At 56.2% G+C, this 17,841-nt stretch overlaps 10 protein-coding genes across 10 annotated transcripts; 6 read left to right on the top strand and 4 right to left on the bottom strand.

Annotated features, from left to right (window-relative positions):
* Nucleotides 1-1,860: 1,860 nt before the first annotated feature.
* On the top strand, nucleotides 1,861-2,599 carry BU26DRAFT_590403 (uncharacterized protein; the record flags this gene model as incomplete). The annotated part of the gene is made up of 1 exon (XM_033834765.1): nucleotides 1,861-2,599. The coding sequence occupies exon 1, from the start codon at nucleotides 2,054-2,056 to the stop codon at nucleotides 2,597-2,599; it is 546 nt and encodes a 181-aa protein (XP_033687066.1). The 5' UTR covers nucleotides 1,861-2,053.
* A 512-nt stretch (nucleotides 2,600-3,111) lies between these two features.
* Nucleotides 3,112-4,052, top strand: BU26DRAFT_516763 (uncharacterized protein). Its single transcript, XM_033828411.1, has one exon. The coding sequence runs from the start codon at nucleotides 3,364-3,366 to the stop codon at nucleotides 3,586-3,588; it is 225 nt and encodes a 74-aa protein (XP_033687065.1). The 5' UTR covers nucleotides 3,112-3,363; the 3' UTR covers nucleotides 3,589-4,052.
* A 345-nt stretch (nucleotides 4,053-4,397) lies between these two features.
* Nucleotides 4,398-6,571, top strand: BU26DRAFT_561836 (uncharacterized protein; the record flags this gene model as incomplete). Its single annotated transcript, XM_033832961.1, has 3 exons — nucleotides 4,398-5,457; nucleotides 5,705-6,364; nucleotides 6,417-6,571. 3 exons carry the CDS (start codon nucleotides 4,398-4,400, stop codon nucleotides 6,569-6,571), a joined length of 1,875 nt encoding a protein of 624 aa, XP_033687064.1.
* A 78-nt stretch (nucleotides 6,572-6,649) lies between these two features.
* Nucleotides 6,650-7,587, bottom strand: BU26DRAFT_250021 (uncharacterized protein). Its single transcript, XM_033821123.1, has one exon. It carries the CDS (start codon nucleotides 7,488-7,490, stop codon nucleotides 6,894-6,896), a length of 597 nt encoding a protein of 198 aa, XP_033687063.1. The 5' UTR covers nucleotides 7,491-7,587; the 3' UTR covers nucleotides 6,650-6,893.
* A 691-nt stretch (nucleotides 7,588-8,278) lies between these two features.
* On the bottom strand, nucleotides 8,279-10,187 carry BU26DRAFT_516760 (uncharacterized protein). The gene has a single exon (XM_033828410.1). It carries the CDS (start codon nucleotides 9,869-9,871, stop codon nucleotides 8,651-8,653), a length of 1,221 nt encoding a protein of 406 aa, XP_033687062.1. The 5' UTR covers nucleotides 9,872-10,187; the 3' UTR covers nucleotides 8,279-8,650.
* Nucleotides 10,188-10,379: 192 nt separating this feature from the next.
* On the top strand, nucleotides 10,380-12,723 carry BU26DRAFT_529297 (uncharacterized protein; the record flags this gene model as incomplete). The annotated part of the gene is made up of 5 exons (XM_033830887.1): nucleotides 10,380-10,516; nucleotides 10,569-10,767; nucleotides 10,829-10,921; nucleotides 10,976-12,601; nucleotides 12,664-12,723. The coding sequence occupies 5 exons, from the start codon at nucleotides 10,380-10,382 to the stop codon at nucleotides 12,721-12,723; spliced, it is 2,115 nt and encodes a 704-aa protein (XP_033687061.1).
* Nucleotides 12,724-13,060: 337 nt separating this feature from the next.
* On the top strand, nucleotides 13,061-13,495 carry BU26DRAFT_561833 (uncharacterized protein; the record flags this gene model as incomplete). The annotated part of the gene is made up of 2 exons (XM_033832960.1): nucleotides 13,061-13,288; nucleotides 13,463-13,495. 2 exons carry the CDS (start codon nucleotides 13,061-13,063, stop codon nucleotides 13,493-13,495), a joined length of 261 nt encoding a protein of 86 aa, XP_033687060.1.
* Nucleotides 13,496-13,706: 211 nt separating this feature from the next.
* BU26DRAFT_502603 (uncharacterized protein) lies at nucleotides 13,707-14,108 on the bottom strand (the record flags this gene model as incomplete). The annotated part of the gene is made up of 1 exon (XM_033826647.1): nucleotides 13,707-14,108. The coding sequence occupies one exon, from the start codon at nucleotides 14,106-14,108 to the stop codon at nucleotides 13,707-13,709; it is 402 nt and encodes a 133-aa protein (XP_033687059.1).
* A 164-nt stretch (nucleotides 14,109-14,272) lies between these two features.
* On the bottom strand, nucleotides 14,273-14,710 carry BU26DRAFT_561831 (uncharacterized protein; the record flags this gene model as incomplete). Its single annotated transcript, XM_033832959.1, has 3 exons — nucleotides 14,273-14,434; nucleotides 14,487-14,539; nucleotides 14,590-14,710. 3 exons carry the CDS (start codon nucleotides 14,708-14,710, stop codon nucleotides 14,273-14,275), a joined length of 336 nt encoding a protein of 111 aa, XP_033687058.1.
* Nucleotides 14,711-15,916: 1,206 nt separating this feature from the next.
* BU26DRAFT_502602 (uncharacterized protein) lies at nucleotides 15,917-17,829 on the top strand (the record flags this gene model as incomplete). The annotated part of the gene is made up of 4 exons (XM_033826646.1): nucleotides 15,917-16,062; nucleotides 16,278-16,299; nucleotides 16,565-16,994; nucleotides 17,045-17,829. The coding sequence occupies 4 exons, from the start codon at nucleotides 15,917-15,919 to the stop codon at nucleotides 17,827-17,829; spliced, it is 1,383 nt and encodes a 460-aa protein (XP_033687057.1).
* Nucleotides 17,830-17,841: the final 12 nt, after the last annotated feature.

Raw genomic sequence — 17,841 nt, 5'->3', positions numbered from 1 at the left:
AGTCGACGCGCGAACAGATGGGCAGCAAGTGAAGAGCGCTGCAATAAGCACGGCGATCCAGACCCGCTTGCGACGACTGCTAGCGCCTTTAGAGAGCATTTTCTCAGTGCGAGCGGAGGAAACCCTGCCGAATTCGACTTTGTACAGAAAACGGTCGCTCCCCTCGAACCCGCATGCCGATCGCTACCCAGGCACTTAGCCGGGGGCCTAGTCTGTTTCAACCAAGGTTCAAAAGCTCCGGCAATTCTCGAAAAACTATGCAGGATATATTAATCGTACGAGTTTAGAAGCTGGAGATTGCTGGGAGATAGAAAAGCGGAAAAATGCGTTCTCTGCACCCAATCAGTGAAATCGCTTTCTTTTTGGACCGTTTCGTGGGTCGAAGAGGAGCAATTTGAAGCTCTTCGACCGGGGCTATATCCAGGTCCGGCGTGTGCCAGGAAGTCATTTCGCATGCTGGGGGGTAAGTGACGGGACGAGTCGGGATCCGTAGGCGGACGGCAGCCACACACATGGCCCACCAATTCCTTGCGATCGTCCGCCGTTATTGTCGCATGCGGCATCCCTGCTTCCCGTCAGCAACGGCCACTATGAGCAACCCTGGGCGTCACCTTTTGACCACCTCGGATAGCATCGAAGACCAAAATATTCTCATCGATATGCGATGGGAAAAGAGCAGGGTCGAAAGAGACGAACCGGTTATGATAGAGGAGCTTGACAGCATACTGCTTCACTGGTAGTGACACCTGCTGCTCGGCTGCGCGTCGCCTGGCGAAGTCGCAAACACTCTGGCAGAGAACTGAGAGCAATATCTTCCGTACGCTTCACATTTTCCACGACCGGAGCAGGTGACCATTCTGCTTATGCACGTCGCCGCTTGACTAGACTTTTCAGTGTAGGACCGGCAGCAAGAAGCCGGGCTAGCTGGCGGGCGTTTTTCCGGCGACTCGAAAAGGAGAGATCCTCGTGAACTTTCGCCATCTCGTGCGACTCAAAATGCGATCAAAAACGTGGGCCTCTGCGTTAGTGTACTGTGTGCGCTTGAGCGGAAGAAGGAGGGTTGTGTCACAATATCGGGATGCGATTTTCGTCGCCACTGGCCAGCAGCCGTGAGCTGTGCCGGGCGGTTGACTATTTGAGAAGCGATGCGCATCGACGTGTATGCTGCTTCGGCATTTCTGCGAAAACAATGCCATTGTCGACGTCTGCAGTGTTCGGACGGTGTTCTGGAATTGAGCGCAGGCGTTGGTTTAGAGTTGAAAATCGCTCGGTACCTGACTTGTCTCCCTTGTCGCCGAACAGGCCAACAACGCGATGCTCCCAGGGATTTCTCCACACTCAAATGCCACCGCCTTGTCGGAGGATTACTTAATCATGCACCATGTCACGATCGGCTCCGGGGCCAGCGCCAGCCGCATCTCAGTCGCAACATGTTTCTGTCGCAGCTTGTTCTGGAAAGCTGTCGACCGAACTCGTCGGCTCCCATGAACGCGCGTCCCGTTTCAAGATGGAGTTCCAAGACTCAAGCAGCAAGCACTCAGAGCACGAGCCTGAGACGACGCCTACAGTCGCTGTCTGGAGACGGCCCGGCAATGCTGCAAGCAGCTCGACGCGCGAGCTTGATTGATCAATCTGCAAGAGCATTGTTCTGCTCGCCATGCGACTGACGCAGCGCTCTCCTGGTGTCGAACTCGCCTAGTCGGCTATACGTGTTGTTGTTTCTTCGACGCGTGAAGTCGCGCCGGAGCATGAAGCTCATTTAACTTATTATAGGAAGCCCCATGGATGCTCCAAACATGGACATCTGCCGGGTCCACTCTGGCTGCGCGCACGGCCGCAGAAGTACTCGACCTCATCGCGTGCTTGGTCGCCGACATGGGCCCCTGACGCGGTCCGTCGTCGTCTGGGGTGGCGTCCTCTTTGGGCGACGCCGCCTCACGATCTTGACAGCGCCAGGCCGATCAGCAGAGGAAGCCTGCTGCCTTTGCCTTCCCCGAGAGCCATTTCCGAAGCCGTCCACCGCGTGGCCGATCCGGGCTAGGCCGGGACGAGCATGCGGCCGCCCGTTCGGGCATGGCGAGCAGCCACACAGCAGAGCGCTCGTCAGGCCGTTTCGGGCGCGCTGAGCAGCAGCGCGCCGGGCCAATCGACGGCCGGACGGTGGGCCGCCGGTGCAACAGCGCAACGGTCGACTAGCGGGTGTGGAGAGGAGGGACTCGAGAAGCGAGCAGGTCGACGGCGCGATATTGGGCCATCAACCTGTGGCGCTTCACCCACGGTTTTGCCGCGCAAAGCAGGGCACGCAAATGCGATACAGGGCGCGGGCGGCGCGCGTGGTGATCCGTGGCTAGGGGAGCATAACGGATGGGCTGCAGGGGCGATGGAAGCAGAAGGTCGTCAGAGAGGGAATATCAAGAGCGTTACGCGGACGGGTTTAAGAGAGAGAGGCCTCTTAGCAGAGCCAGGCGGCGGGGTCGCGACTGCCCGTACCGTGTATTTAGCCGAGCGGAGGATGGCGGTCGTGCCTGCCGTTTGCCTGCCGTTGCCTCTGTCGCTCCTGCTGCCTTCGCGCGGCGGCGGCGATGATGGCAGTGGCTAACCGTGCCGCGCACCTTCCTTTCACCTTCGCCTTTCAGCAGGCGCGATCACGTCGGCTGCTCTGTTCGGCCTGCGCGCCCTCCGCTCACACCCACCCTCTCTCTCTCTCGCTCCCCATCTCAACTCGTTGCCTGACGCGCCATCGCGATACATTCACTCCCGCTGCATCCCTGATCCCCGCCGCAGCGACAGCCGCGGCCTGGGCGCTCAAAAGGGCTCGTCCGCCGGCCGTGCAGCGAGAGCAGGGAGGTGGCTGGGCCCGGGAGGCGTTAGTTGTTTTACGTTTATTTCACGCCTGCTCCACCTCGGCGCACCCACCGCCTGCTCACCCATTTGCACGCCGCCGTCTCCTTGGACTCTCTCTGCTAGCGGCCCTGCTCCGTGTGCGCGTGAAATTGCGCAGGCTGCGCTACTGCATCTCAACTGCACCCTCGTCGCCCGCGCCCGGGCCTCCACAGCCGGTTCCTCGACACCACCGGACGCTGCAATAATAACAATGTCGCAGTCGCATGCGCCAGATAGGCCCCGGAAGTATAAGGAAGAGCCGGGTCCTGTAGCGGCGCACAAGATGGTGAGTTGCTTCTGCTACCCTCCCTGTCACCTCTCGCTCCCCCCTCCACCTCCTCTTCCGCCGCCGCCTACGCCGCACCTCCACGCGCGCCCATTTGCTGCCGCCTCGGCCGTTGGAGTTTGAGCACCGCGCATCGCGCCCAGCCAGGCTTCCCGTCGTCGTCTCCAGCTGGCAGCTTCATCCTCGCGCGTTGCATGCTGCTGCAGCGCCTGCAAGCCGCACCCACGCACCCTCCTGCTACCCCAGCTCCGTCGCGCATCTCTGGCTACATGGTATGCCCTCCCGCCAAGCAGCCCTGCTACCCAAACCGCTGCCCCTGCACGCCTGGTCGCACCGCCAGTCTTTCCTTGTCTCTGTATCTCCTTCCGCCGCCTCTTGTCACCCACACGCCCGCAGCGCCATCCTTGCCAGCGCCATGAGCTTCCGCTGCCCGGCTCTGGCCCGCCCTCTGTGTTGTCAAGCTCGCCGGACGTCGCGCGCTGCTTTTCTTTCCTCCGCCCTCCCCGTCCTATAAACTATTCGCTGCCGTCCTGCCTCCTTCGAGACCCTGCCCCTCGCATATCTCTGTTGCAGCAGACCGCCGCGATCTACCCCGACGCGAAAGGCGACGACGGCTGACCGCAACTCACACCACCCACACCCCCCGCCTGCCTCTACTATTCCCTGCCGTTTTTGTCCATCAATTCTCCGAACGAGTCTTGTCTTTATTATTTGCGTTGCGAGTTGCAGCACTTGCTGACCTGCGTGCGCCTCTAGCATCACCCCCACCCGGCGCAAGGCTTGCCACCGCCGACCCATCATCCTCAACACCACCCGCGGCCCTTGGTCCAACATCAACATCCGCACCACCAGCCGCATCCCGACTCTCCACACCAGTCCCAGCCAGCACAATCCCCGGCCCAGGCTCATTATCCGTCACCCCACCCTTCAAATCAGCCGCCGCCGCATCAATCGCCCTACGTGCAACAGATCCAAGGACCGCCAGGCCCGCAGCAGCAAGAGGTTCCCTACTATCCTGCGCACCCGAGTCCCTATAGCACGAACAGTGCTCCCAGTAACTACTCATCTTCAGGTATGTGCTTCGCTGATCGCGGAGATGGGCGACGCTTTTTCAAAGTTTCGTGGTGCGCCGTTGAGGCTTTCGGGTGCAGCTCCAATGCGCGCCAACGTTTAGCCCCGCCAGGCGATCGAAATTTTAACTAACTCCATCTCAGAAACACCGGAGCTCATGGCCGCCGCGACAATGAACAGGTCAGGCTTTCCGCCAATATCTTACCACACTCCGCAATCAAACTCGCCGGCATCAGTTCAGTCACCACAGCACGATCAGCATGGACGGCCAATCTACGGACAGGGACCCAGCCAGATGCCTCAGTCAATGTACTACACGCCGTACGCATCAGCAGCAGTTACGCAGCAATCACCCTATCCGCAGCACCCCTCCACCCAGCAGCAGCCGCCAATGTCGACAAACTCCATGTTGATGTCCCATCAGCAAGGCCAGCCGATGCAGCACCCTCACCAGCCGCACCCGCACACGCCAGGAATGACCGGGAGCCCCAAGTCGCGGATGCCTCAGACGCCCCTTCAACGGCCGCCCTCAGGACTCGGTCCGCCGCAAGCTCCGCCTCAAGCGCCTCCTGTTGGTACGCCTGGCATGCACACCGGGCCGCCACAAAATCCAAACGTTAATCCGAATGCCGCGCCTGGACCAATTCCCGCAACTACTCCTCTCGTCGTCAGGCAGGACCAGAACGGGGTGCAGTGGATCGCTTTCGAGTACTCGCGCGACAGGGTGAAGATGGAGTACACCATCCGCTGCGACGTCGAGTCAATAAACGTCGACGAGCTTCCCCAGGACTTCAAGACGGAGAACTGCGTCTATCCCCGCGCCTGCTGCCACAAGGACCAGTACAAAGGCAATCGGTTACATTACGAGACTGAGTGCAACACCGTAGGATGGGCGCTGGCGCAGTTGAACCCTTGCCTGAGGGGCAAGCGCGGTCTGATTCAACGCGCAGTCGACAGTTGGCGGAACAGCAACCAAGACCCGCGATTGAGGAGCCGACGCGTGAGGAGAATGGCCAAGATGAACAACCGTAAGCAAGTTCAAGCGACGCATGGGAGCCACATGGCTGGGCCAGGTGGACCCGGTGCGCCTGGGGTCCCAAATTCAGCCGGAATGCCAGCACCACCCCAACAGCCGAGCATGGGCATGGGCGCTCCCCAGATGCATCACCACCATGAACACCCTGGAGGACCTCAGGGAGGAAGTAATGATGTTAGCGGTATGTTTCACCAGATGTGATATGCGAAATGCGCGCTTTTTGGACATTAAATGATACCTCCTGTCGTTTCTGCACTACATGTACATTACACTCCTTGATGTAATTCCCCCTTGATACCACCACCCCAAGCACATACATACCCACGCATGCTTTGCTGCACCTGTCTGTTTTTGCCGGCGGAGGGAGAGTCCATGCATCTTTGAATGTGCTAGCCTATTTCCTTTGTTCAATGCTAATCGGATACCAGAATCACGGACCCACCATCATCAAGCGCCAAATGGACAGCAGTCATCGCCCAACGATGTGCGGCAAACTCAGAACTTCTATCCTACCTTTCCAACAAGTGACTCAGTAGCGAGCTCAAGCGGCATGCCACCAATACACGACGGCATGGGACATCACCCACCTCCACCACATGCCTCGGGTGTTCCGGTGTCGAAGCAAGAGCAGGACGACGAGGAGCGGAAAGTGGCCATGTTCGGAGACCTACCAGAGGCTAAGCGACGCAAGTTCATTCTTGTTGACGACGCGCAACGTGGGACCCGGGTGCGTGTGCGAGTTACGCTCGACACCGTCAAGATGGAGGAGATGCCCGACTCATACCGCAAGACCAACTCTGTATTCCCTCGCAGCTATTTTGCCATGCAAATGACCTCTCCACCAGCCAGCCCTCGAGGGAGCAAGGTATTCAGCGATGAGCCTGAGGTTGAGAGCGACCCAAGCTTTCCGCTAGCGGGACGCACGTCCGTTCCAGTACCGACGCTCGATGGTGAGGCTACCGTTCCTAAGCCGCGCTTGACGCGAGCGAAGCGCACGAAGGAGATTACTCTGAACGATCTTGGCTACAGGATGAGCTGGAGTCAGAGCAGGGTGTTTGCGGGCCGGACACTGTTCCTACAGAAGTCACGTAAGCGAATGATCCCAAGAGAAGAGAGAAGGGTATACTGACCTTCCATTAGTGGATGCATATCGAAACAAGATGCGAAGTAGCATGATGGGCCATGGACAGGATGTTGCCACGGTAGCGCCACACTTTGAGACCCGCGTCGGAAAGCGCAGGTGGAACGAGAGGATTGAGAAGAATAAGAAGAGAGGGCGCGAGGGGTCTCCTTAAGTGCCTGGCAATCGATTTGCCCCGAGTCGAGATGCCCTGGTCCCCTACCTGCAAGCCGTACCCGCTTTTTCCGAGCAGCTTGCAGGGGGCCCCGACCTTGACCAGGGTCCGTTACTCCTTTCGGCACGGCACTTACTCCATGGGATTGCTCTGCCGATCTCATCACCTCGTGTAGTTTCACGATTTGATGCGTTTCAGGGACGTTCCTAAAAATCAAGGCTCACCGTCACTACCGATACCTCCGCCGACCATCTACACATAAGCATAGACTCTGACAATCGGGCATGCGTTTGCAACGGCATTTGATACCCTGTCTGGCAAGTTATGTTCTCTTGCCAGGACATTCCTGCCTGCGCTCTATGGCTGTCCGAAGATATATACACTTCTGTTCCTCCTGTACGACTCCTAATACTTTGTCTACGAGGCTATCGTTCACGATGGATGATGGGCGGGGGGTCAATTGTGGAGAAGGAAAAGTTTCTGAGCGATATGGGCGGTGTTTAGTGCTAGACATGATTGTGTCTTGGGATCTGTGCGATGGTCTCGGCTTGTGTTTATCGTCTGGTAGACAGCGGCGGGCCGGTGTGTCTGAGCGAGTTACATACTCTATACACAGCATTCTGGGTATTTTTCCTCCCACTCTTTTGCACACCATACGATTGCTGTGAAGCAAGCAAGATGCCGTCTCCGCCATACGGAAAAATGGCATCCAGCCGCACAAACAGCAATTGCAGTGGCTCTCACGCCAATCTTTTCGACCAACCCCGCTCGCGGTGGTGTGAATAAGGTATGGACTTGAGACGCCGAGTTCACCGCGTAGCAGGGTGCTCCGTGTAAGCCTGACTTGGTACCTGACATCCTTCTCTCTAGCCGAGCCGCTGAACCTGGCTTGTCTGACTGTATGTAACCCACGGTTCATCAGACGCAAAAGCTTAGAAGGGGGGGTATCCCTGATTCTGTGGGTGGCACGGGAGGAAATTGTTGGTTGTGGTTGCACGAATGGCGATTGGATGGGCTTGTGCTGCTGGCTTTCCGTAGCTTGATATGGATCCTGCCGCTGCTTAATATTTTTTCCTGAACCAGCCTACTTATGGCTCAATACTCTGTGCGTACCACCTATCAAGGCAATACTACATTCAATGCGAATAAGCATTCGAAAAGCAACTTTGTACCTGTGCATTCATTCGCGCCCGCTACCTCGCTCGCCAAACTTTTTCCTCCGCCCCACCACAACCACTCGGAGAAATACGTACCCACACCCACACCCACCTTACGCACGCACGCACCCACGAGGAAAAAAAAAAAGCAAGGCCCTAGACGTTGCCAAGAGGTGTCAAAAACGGCTGGCTTGCCTGATAGTGCTCGGCGACGAGAATGGAATTGGCGGCGGGGTTTACTGCGTGCGTTGGGCAGAGATGTGAGGATGCCCCGCTGTGCTGTACCGTACCGTATAGCACACGAATGATACGTGCATGCGTATACGGACAGCCAGGCGGGGTAGGGGTTTTAAAGTATGTATTGTATGGATGTTGCAGGACCCACGTGGAGAGCGTGAGACCCGTTCGCGCAAGGGTTGGAGACACGCGTTCCTGAGCGACGGCAGGGTAGGGCTCATAGGGAGATGTAAGGGGGATGCCCGTACTATGATCGGTGAACAATTCGTCTCACGATACTGAGAGCTTCACGGGTGATTTTGATTTGATCTGATTTGATTCGATCCGATTCATTCATAATTAAGATACCCATCCATGAGTTAGGTATATCCTAAGCCATTCGCCCAAGACGCCGTGAGGATGCACCAACGCGAAACAGTGACGCTGCCGCCATAGCCAGAATCTGTCCGCCCTGAAGTGCCAACCGAAGACGCCGTGACTTCCAAAGTCGATGCTGCTGCCCCAGGTATGCGGGGCCTGAGACACACTTACGTCGGCTGCTGCTAGTCCACAAATCCGGACGATCCTAACGACCATCGTGTGATCGAGGTCGAAACAAGCTTTTGCTCGTTGGATCCGTTTCCATAATTCCAAATCCCATGCTCTAAGCGAGCTGTCACCGCGGATGCCCTGTGACGCAAGCTTTTCATCGGTTGACGCGTCCGCTCCTTGTTGGTTTGGAGGGAGCAGCTTTGGCCTGGCTTGCTGCCGTGGGCGCCTCATACGACCTCGTAGCCCTCTTCTTGGACGCATTCGCCGAGCTCCCTTCTGCGTCATCGGCCTTGCGTTTGCGGGAGGCTTCTCCGCGGGCCTTGAGAGAACCGTTGTGTTTGAAGGCAGCATCATTCTTCGCGGTCGGTTCGATGTCGTCCATGCTCTCATCTGCAACACGAACACTCCGAGTCGACTCAGAGGAGGGTGGAGTGGGTGGCGGCCTACTGCCGCGGCTGACATCTGGCGACTTGGGAGTGGGTGCTACTCCTGAGGATTCGCCGTTCAACAGAGAGCCATGGTTCGCGTTCCGCTGCTGAGCGACCCATGAGAGAACACTAGCTTCACCCTCTTCCTCCTCGTCATCTTCACCCTGGTTCAGCATCTCGTCTGCCATCTCCCCGGCAATATCATCTCCAGCGTCTTTATCCGTCGCCATCCGCATTGCGAATTGAAGAAGCTGTTGCGGATCCATTCCACTGAGCGGACCACCAGCAGCAGCTAGTCGGTTTTGTAGCGCTGCCATGAGCGCCGCGGGATCGATCTCACCAGCGTCGTCATCCTCGGCGTCCGACTCAGATGTGGGTGAGATGGGCTCTGAAATGTAGACGGCCTTCGCTTTGCCGGCCTTGGAAGAAGACGGTTGCGCAGGAGACGCCGGGTGTGGTGATTTCTGGCCCCAGTGAGGCGCGACTTCCAGCTTCTCCCTCCAATCCTTAAGCAGCGCGTACGACTCCGCATTGTCATCCAGCAGCTTAGGCTTTGCACCCCGATCTGTCTGCGAGCGCCACACCACAGGTGAGTTGGTGAGATTGGGCAGGTTTGTCTTGACTACGCCGTGCCCGTCGGCTGCCCTCTGCTTCTTCTTGCCATAATCCGCAGTCACGCCTCGCTTTCTCTTCGTGCCCGTCTTCCAGACACCTGTACCATTCTTGTGCGTTTCGAAGGTCGCGTTATCGTAGCCGTCCGACGCGTACTCGAGGTCGTTGAAGTAATCGAAGCGGTCCCAGTCCGGTAGCGTGTCTTCGTCTGGGTATGCCGAGGGCGGCGGGGACTGCACAGCGTGCTCTGCGAGATCGTCGGCAACTATGTATTCCTCCTCCACGTAGAACCAGTCCTCCTCATAGTCCGAATAGTCGTCGCCGTAATCACTCATATTGGCTGCCGGTCGGGAGATGCAGGGTGAGAGACGTCGTGACGGGAAGTAAAGGCTGCGGTGGAGACGTCGCCCTTTAAGGGTGCTCGTAGGCAGAGGCTCTGCGACCGGTGAGAAATTACGATGATGGCGAGATGTCGTGACGGCGCGTGGACGTGGGCGTCGAAGCTGAGCTGGATTGGCGAGGAATGTAAGCGCGGGCGGCCCGCGCGCGGAAAGGCGGGACAGCCTCAAAGCGCTCCTCCTGTGCGTGCAGCTAGGCAATAACCGCTATTCAACAATCAGGGATAGCTGTCGCCTTGTGCAGACGTGGATGTTGCGCGTGGGTAAACACGCGGACCCCTCGTTGCCAGTTCGCGATGGCGTCTGCCAAGACTGGGGTCGGTTCGCGACGGCTTAGTCGGCAAACCGAGGCATCTTGTACACACCTCAAGCAATTCTCTAGCAAACAATACTCACTGCAGCTTCTCAGTCTCTGCTCTGCTCTTGATTTTGACTATTTGTGGCAATGCGCGCCGTACGGAAATCCACCCATCTTTCGCGCCAGCTCCTGGCTGCCAATGCCGTCCGTCACAGCTCTACTACCGCTTCGTCGATCAAGCCGCTCACCTCGGTGCTCATAGCGAACCGTGGAGAAATTGCGATGTAAGCATCGCCCAATTTACATCGATTGAATCGTGCTGAATGTATTCCGTAGACGGGTCGGGCGGACCGCATCCGAATATGGCATTCGAACCACGACCCTCTATACCGACCCAGATGCACGATCACAGCATGCACTGAGCTCTCCATACGCTGTGAACCTCGGAGATCCGTCTGCATACCTTGACGGAGACCGAATCATACAAATTGCTAAGGAACAGGGTTGCCAGGGCATACATCCAGGCTATGGCTTTGTACAACATCACCAGAGACTCCAGAAACATACGTACGAGCACTTACTCCGATCCAGTTAAGCGAGAACCCAGCCTTTGCGCGCAAATGTACAGAAGCAGGCTTGACCTTCATTGGTCCGCCATGGAAGGCTATAGAAGCTATGGGAAGCAAGAGGTATGCGCCCAGAAGCCTTGGGGCATACATTGACTGATTGTGGAACGCAGTGAGTCGAAGGACATCATGGCAGCCGCTGGAGTCCCATGTATACCAGGATACCACGGCTCCAACCAAGACCCGGGACACTTGAAGAACGAGGCAGCGAAGATAGGGTATCCTGTCCTCCTCAAGGCCGTAAAAGGCGGAGGCGGAAAAGGAATGAGGATAGTAAACACACCAGAAGAGTTCATGGATCAACTCGCATCTGCCAAGTCAGAAGCCCGGAACTCCTTCAGCGATGAGGTAATGCTCGTCGAGAAATATATCACAACACCACGACATATCGAGGTTCAAGTGTTTGCAGACAAGTATGGCAATTGCGTCGCTCTGGGGGAGCGTGACTGCAGCATTCAGCGCAGGCATCAAAAGATCCTAGAAGAGTCACCCGCGCCGCACCTGAAAGAGGAGATAAGACAGGATATTTGGGAGAAGGCGAGGGCTGCTGCGCTGGCAGTAGGATATGAGGGAGCTGGCACAGTCGAATTCATCTTCGACAATGACACCGACGAGTTCTTCTTCATGGAGATGAACACGCGACTACAGGTTGAGCACCCAGTCACCGAGATGGTCACAGGCGAAGATCTAGTACGATGGCAGCTCATCGTTGCAGAAGGCGGCCGCCTGCCCCTCACTCAGCAAGAGATCGAGCAAAGGATCAAGCAGCGAGGGGCGGCAATCGAAGCGCGAATATACGCAGAGAACCCCGACATGAACTTCATCCCCGATTCTGGTCTACTCCTCCACATGCGCACACCTAAATCCACGCCAACCGTGCGGATAGATTCTGGATTTGTCGCTGGTGACGAAGTCTCTTCTCATTACGATCCCATGATCGCTAAACTCATCGTTCAAGGTCCGACTAGAGAGGCAGCGATACAGAAGCTCCGTGCGGCACTGGAAGAATACGAAGTGGCAGGACCAATCACGAACATCGAGTTCCTGAAGAGGATATGTGTCAGTCCGGACTTCGTTGCTGGCGACGTCGAAACCGGGTATATCCAGAAGCACCATGCTGAGCTCTTCACTCCTGAGCCTCTTGCCCCAGAAATATATGCGCAAGCAGCGCTCGGTCTCGCCTTACAGCAAATCTCAACATTCCACACAGATCCGTTCTCCGGCCCTCCGGTCACAGCAGTAGGATTCGGCGTAGGCTTCCAACAGCGGGAGGTTAACCTAGTCGAGATTCCCGCTGACGGTAAGGCCGAGCACAAACCCACGACCATCCACATCCGACAAACGGCTCTCACCAAGTTTAATATCACTGTCGGCAATAAAGTGTACAACAACGTAATAAGCACCTTTGCCTCTTCCTCCAACACCTTAACAACCTTCTACCCGCACTCACGCCTCTCCTCCACATTCATCCGGGACGAGGACCGCCTCACGCTCTTCCAGCAAGGCAAGCAGTACCGCCTCCAACTCGCTATGCCTAAGTGGGCCGAGAAAGCGCTGGGCGTCAAAGACGTGACGAACAGTGTGCTGGCGCCTATGCCTTGCAAGGTGCTAAGGGTAGAGGTGGAGGAGGGTGATGAAGTGAAGAAGGATCAGCCGCTTGTGGTGATTGAGAGTATGAAGATGGAGACAGTGATTCGGAGTCCGCATGACGGCGTTATCGCGAAGGTGGTGCATGGGAAGGGGGTAAGTGTTCCATCTACAGCACAGACCAAGATGATAAGAATGTCTGCTGACCAGTTGAACAGGATTTATGCAAAGCCGGTACGGCGTTGGTGGAGTTCGCTGAAGCAGAGTCCTCGTCGTAGAAGAGTTATTCATGCGCCGTTACCTCCTTGGAACGTCTCTCTATATATAATCGTGCTGCAAGCCAGAAAGAGTAAATAGGTGCATGGTGTGGCACTATTATGGCACACCGCAACCCACCTATAGTTAGGAGTCCAGTACCAGCGTCGTGAATAACGGTACTTCATAGAACGGTACCGAAGCACAGCCTCAACCATTCCATCACACAATATTCTCCCCAAAAACCTCCACCACTGCTTTTCCTCACCTGACGACGACTCATCACCAACACCAGATCCACACGCCACCCAGTCCCATCCCCGCCATCAACTCCCCAGCACTCCACTCCACTCCTCCACAATGCACCCCCTCCTCGCCTTCTTCCAATCCCACCTCCTCACCCTCGCCAACTACGGCGCCGACATCGAAACCTCCGTCCTCCACATTCCGCCCACCTTCCGCTTCTTCTCGCAGAACGCTGCCCCGGAGCGGCAGTGCATAGAAGCTACTATGCTACTCGCTGCGCCTTTCCACGCTTTCGTTACGATTCCAGTGCTGGATTGGTTGCTGGGCCCTGCTGGCGGGAATGTAAGAGGGAAGTCGAGGTCGGGGAAGATAAGGAGGGCTTAGCGCTCGTTTGGAGTGCTTTTGGGGATGTTTTGGGGGGGGGGGGGGTGTTGTGCTGAGGAGGTGAAATTCCAAGGCGAGCAAAGAGGTCAGTAGAGTGAGTGCCTGATATGATGGATGCTGACATGTTCAAAGATTGGAGGCACAAGAACAGCCCTAGTATGCTAGAGAGTCTAGAGATAAGGCAACACACAATTTGAGATGTTGCATTCTGGGGTCTAGTACTCTGGTTACCCCTATGTTATTGGAAATCTACCGAAGGTAGTCCCGATTTTCCCCATGACATTGTAGGCGCGCTTACCCGATATTACTTCAGGCATATTCCTCTATGAAATACAGCGCTCCTCCCAGTCTAGGGCCTTCTTTGCTTGTCTCTCTCCTATGACCTTGCTTCCTCTTTTGCATTCGCTTCTCCAAGTTGCTCATGAAACTTAACACTGGCCTGTTCGATACCATTCTTAACATGTCTCCAGAAGGGGCGCTCCTCGAACCCGGCCCGGGGAGTAATGTCAGCGGCCGCCCGCTCTTGATCGTCCAGCCGGACGTCCCTTTCCCGTCTCTGGTGCACTTTGCACATAACTGACCAGCCAAAATGGGCGCCTACATTGGCGCCCCCGTTCTTCAGACCCCTGAGATCGCCCATATCTCGGAGATGTGGAGCCTCTTCCTCGGTGATGAGACCTCTGCGGAGAAGCTCTTCGTCCTCTGAGGCTTTCACACAGTCAAGCCAACCTTTATAGTAGTCGTGCCTGCGTAGTAGTTGCACCTTCATACCGTTCATAACGGCCAACGACACCGGCAGTTGATACTCTTCAAACTTCGATGTGTCTTTAACCCGAAACTGGTCCTTGTGTCCTCCAGAAGGAAGATCTTAGTATATTTTCCACGAGTCGGTTTATCGTCGCCGCCCGGTTTGCACGAGCTGGCTTTCTCGATGCTCTCTTCCTAGGCATCCGCAAGCTTCTTGTGCACAGCAGCATGCTCATCAACACGAGCCTTCTGCTCGTCTAAGTGCTCTTTCTTGATGCTTAATCGCACTTCCTCCGCTCTTAGATGCGCGTCTTTCATATCCTGCTTGAACTGGGCCTGCCAAAGCTCCTGCTCGATCTCATGGTTCCTGATGAATACGGCTCGGATGGCGTCCTCCCGCTTTCGGCACTGGGCGAGCTCTCTCGAGTTCGGCGATTCGCCGCTTCAGCTCGGCCGGGTCCTCTGCTTTGAGTTAGCTACAGCACCCAAATTTTGCAGTGGTCACCACCTACCGGTGGAAGAGGCGTCAATATTGTTGGGTAGCCCGTTCGTAACATGAGAGGAGTTTGCGGGTGAGCGGTTGCTCCATGGCATGCTCAACGGCATATCGGAAAGGCCTGGTGGCGGCGCCATCTCGTAGAACCGATGGTGCAGCGATGACAGGAGGAAAGGTTTGTGGGAGCAGGTGAGTCGATGTCAAAGTAGACTCCAGCGCCGACGAAAACTTTCTCCGGTGCCGGCAACGGTGACGATTTTGCGCAATCAAAAATGGAAGGAGCGGATGCACGTGGGCTAACGGTGAAAAGTGAACACTGGAGGGCTTCATAGTTGAAGTGAAGGTGAAAACGCCAATATGAAAGGAAAGTGTCAATCATCTTTGCGCATCGTGGGTTATCGCCGCATCGGTAGATTGATTGTTATGGCAAGAATACAGTGAGGTGAGGGCAGTGCAGTGGTCTAATGAGCCTCCTACCTAGGGACCACTTCACCCCCTTCACCTCACTCCTCTAAGATCTACAGGGTTCCGAGCATATATTCATGTGGCGCCGAACACCCACGCTACATGGACGTCCTTAACGGTCTGCGACTGAGAACGGAGCAATGAGAGGAGATAGCACGTGCAGTATGTCCTCGATCTCCACGGAACGAGCGAAGTAGTCCAGATCAGCGACGAAAAGAACCCTGCATAGACGCAGATTCCTGGGAAAACGGCTTCCACGGGTCAAAATCACCTGGTCTGACAAGCGTCCTTGATCAAGTGTCCGCGCTCATTAGAGACTGACTGCAAGCTCCCGGCTCCGCGATCTGATGACTTTTCCGTGCTAACGTCGGCCCGGGAAGCTTGTACCACTCCTGGCAAAAGAAACTACCGATTGGCCCAATCCAATAGGTGCCATACCAAAGACGTTGAGGTCAATCGGTTCCGGCTTGGGTCGTTCAAGCTGTCAAGTCTACGGGATGTGTGAAGAGCAGCACAATGTGCGTCTCGCGGCACCTAGCGTTACCTTCCTGGGAACGGCTTCCTCATGCAAGGAACCGCGGTCCAACGTCTACCGTGATACAGTGGCGTACTGTAGCTCGTGGAATCGTGCAGTGACATGGAGTGACATGGAGACAGACCCGGTGTAGCTTGCTCGCTGATCGTGGGGTCTAGGGCAACATAAATCAGGTAGCAGGTACGGTTGGGGGACTATGATACTTGCGGCTGTGGGGAGGTTGGGTAGTTCATGCGTCGTACTATTGACTAATTGTGTTTCTGTCTCTCCGGGTAGGTCGGTCGTTGCGTCATAGATTTAATTGCTGAGACGCTGATACTTGAGGGAAGATGTTCGTACCGCGATGTACCGGAAGGTCTTGTGGAACGGTATGGTCAACAGTAATGACGGGTTGGTAACCTCCTCCGCTCCCGCACCCGAAGGACAAGAGCGCGGTCCTGATATCGAAGAAGCCACACAGGATGCTCGAGGAGGATATAGTAACGTAAGGTAGGCCTAAGCGTGGATCTTTCCCCATCCATGACAGCAGTGTCGAGACTGAGGCATTCTTGATCTCAAGAAAGACCACTTCTGTTGATGCGGGGTCGACGGCTTCAAGAGGAATTGCTTCCAGTGCATCAGCAGACCACTGGTGACCTGAACAGTGGAATTGACTTCTAGATGTCAAGTGTTGCTTATGACTATAAACCTTGTAATATATCAAGGCTGGGAGAACGCAGGGACGCGGTGAGTGAGCTCGAATAACCAGAATAGCTAGAAGCGTCCGATGGAAGGGAGTTGGTACTGCGTTCAAAGTATTGATGTCGCATAGTCCGTGTTCACGGTCGAACAGGTACAGGTTACGTATATGTTAGCTTCCGCAGCGGGTAGAACCCACACTCAGATCGGCAGAACTCCAAGCCACACGTGAAGAGATCGGGCATGAATGATTGGATGTTGAAGGAACTTGTGCGCGATTTCCCCGGACTCCTTTTCCTGGTGTATTTTGTAGCTACTGTGCAATGTTGCGAATCGACTGACATGCTCTCGACCATGGGGTAGCATGCGTCGTACCTGGACTCCGCGCAGCCGGTCAGCAAAGAGTTTGAGTTTGGACCGGACGGGCTTTCGTGCTAGGCAGAACCGCAATGCTCAACAGGAGAGTGTGTATAAAAACACCCCGCCCCTGCGGCTTCAACACCATAAGGCGGCCCTCACAATTGCCCAGTGCTCTTTCGCTTCAGCCACAATGCCCGTTTTCCTTGCTACTTCTTTGCTTCTGGCATCCGCCGTCCATGCAAACGTCCTCCCACGAGCAGGGATCTCGACGTTCACGATACCCTTTCCAACCCAAGCGGCACCAGTCACTACCACGGTCTCCGGCTGTGACTCAGTTGATCCCTTCGTGATCGTCGGCGTGCCGACATCAACGGCCACATTCTGTACGCGAGAACTAACTCCTTTGACCTGCCACCCGGCTAACATTTCGAAGTCCCGGGAACTAGAACTATCTATGTCCCTCCACAGGCCTTCCCAACTCAAACGACCATTATCGACACTGTCCAAAACGCCACGGAGGTCGTCATCGTGACCCCACTGCCAGGCACATGCGGGGAGTTACCCTTCCCTTCAGATACACCAACACCGACCGGTACGGACAGCGCAACCCCAACGCCCACGCCGGACATATGCCCAGAGGGCGGATGTTCAGGCGAAGTGGTCAGGAACGCCCAGATCATCATCAACGCCATCAACAAGGTGACGCTGCTCTCTCAGAGTCTGCAATCCGCCGCGAAGCAGATCGGTGCATCGCCCTTCGGGAAACGCGACGGCGCCATAGCCCAGAGCCCCATCACCGACGTCGCGGCAGGCCTCCGCAATATCGCAGCCACGCTCAGCTTTTCCGCCCAGGTATTCCTGCCTCTGCCGCCGCTCCCGCCGGGGTGCAGCAGCGACACTGTGATCATCGCCTTGATTGAGTTCGTGAGGGTGCACCAGGCCCTGCTCAACATTCTGATCGGCCGAGCTGGCCTCCTCCCAGGCGGCCCAATCAAGAGGGAGGCGCTGATCGAAGGAGACGTTGCATTGGACGAGCGGGGCGACAATGCTTTCATTGGCGCCGTCGTTGCTGGCGCATTGCGTGCGGTTGAGTCTATCGTGGACACTGTCGCATTCAAGCTCATCGACCTCGTTCCAACTCGCAGCGAGTGCGCGAAGAATCAAAAGGCCGCTCTTGACGCGAGCTTGGAGGATGCGATTACGGCCTACAAAGGCTAGAAGTCGCGAGTC

Source organism: Trematosphaeria pertusa (genome assembly GCF_010094035.1).
Source record: "Trematosphaeria pertusa strain CBS 122368 unplaced genomic scaffold BU26scaffold_4, whole genome shotgun sequence".
NCBI lineage: Eukaryota > Fungi > Ascomycota > Dothideomycetes > Pleosporales > Trematosphaeriaceae > Trematosphaeria > Trematosphaeria pertusa.
This window is presented reverse-complemented; position numbering and strand designations above follow the sequence as displayed.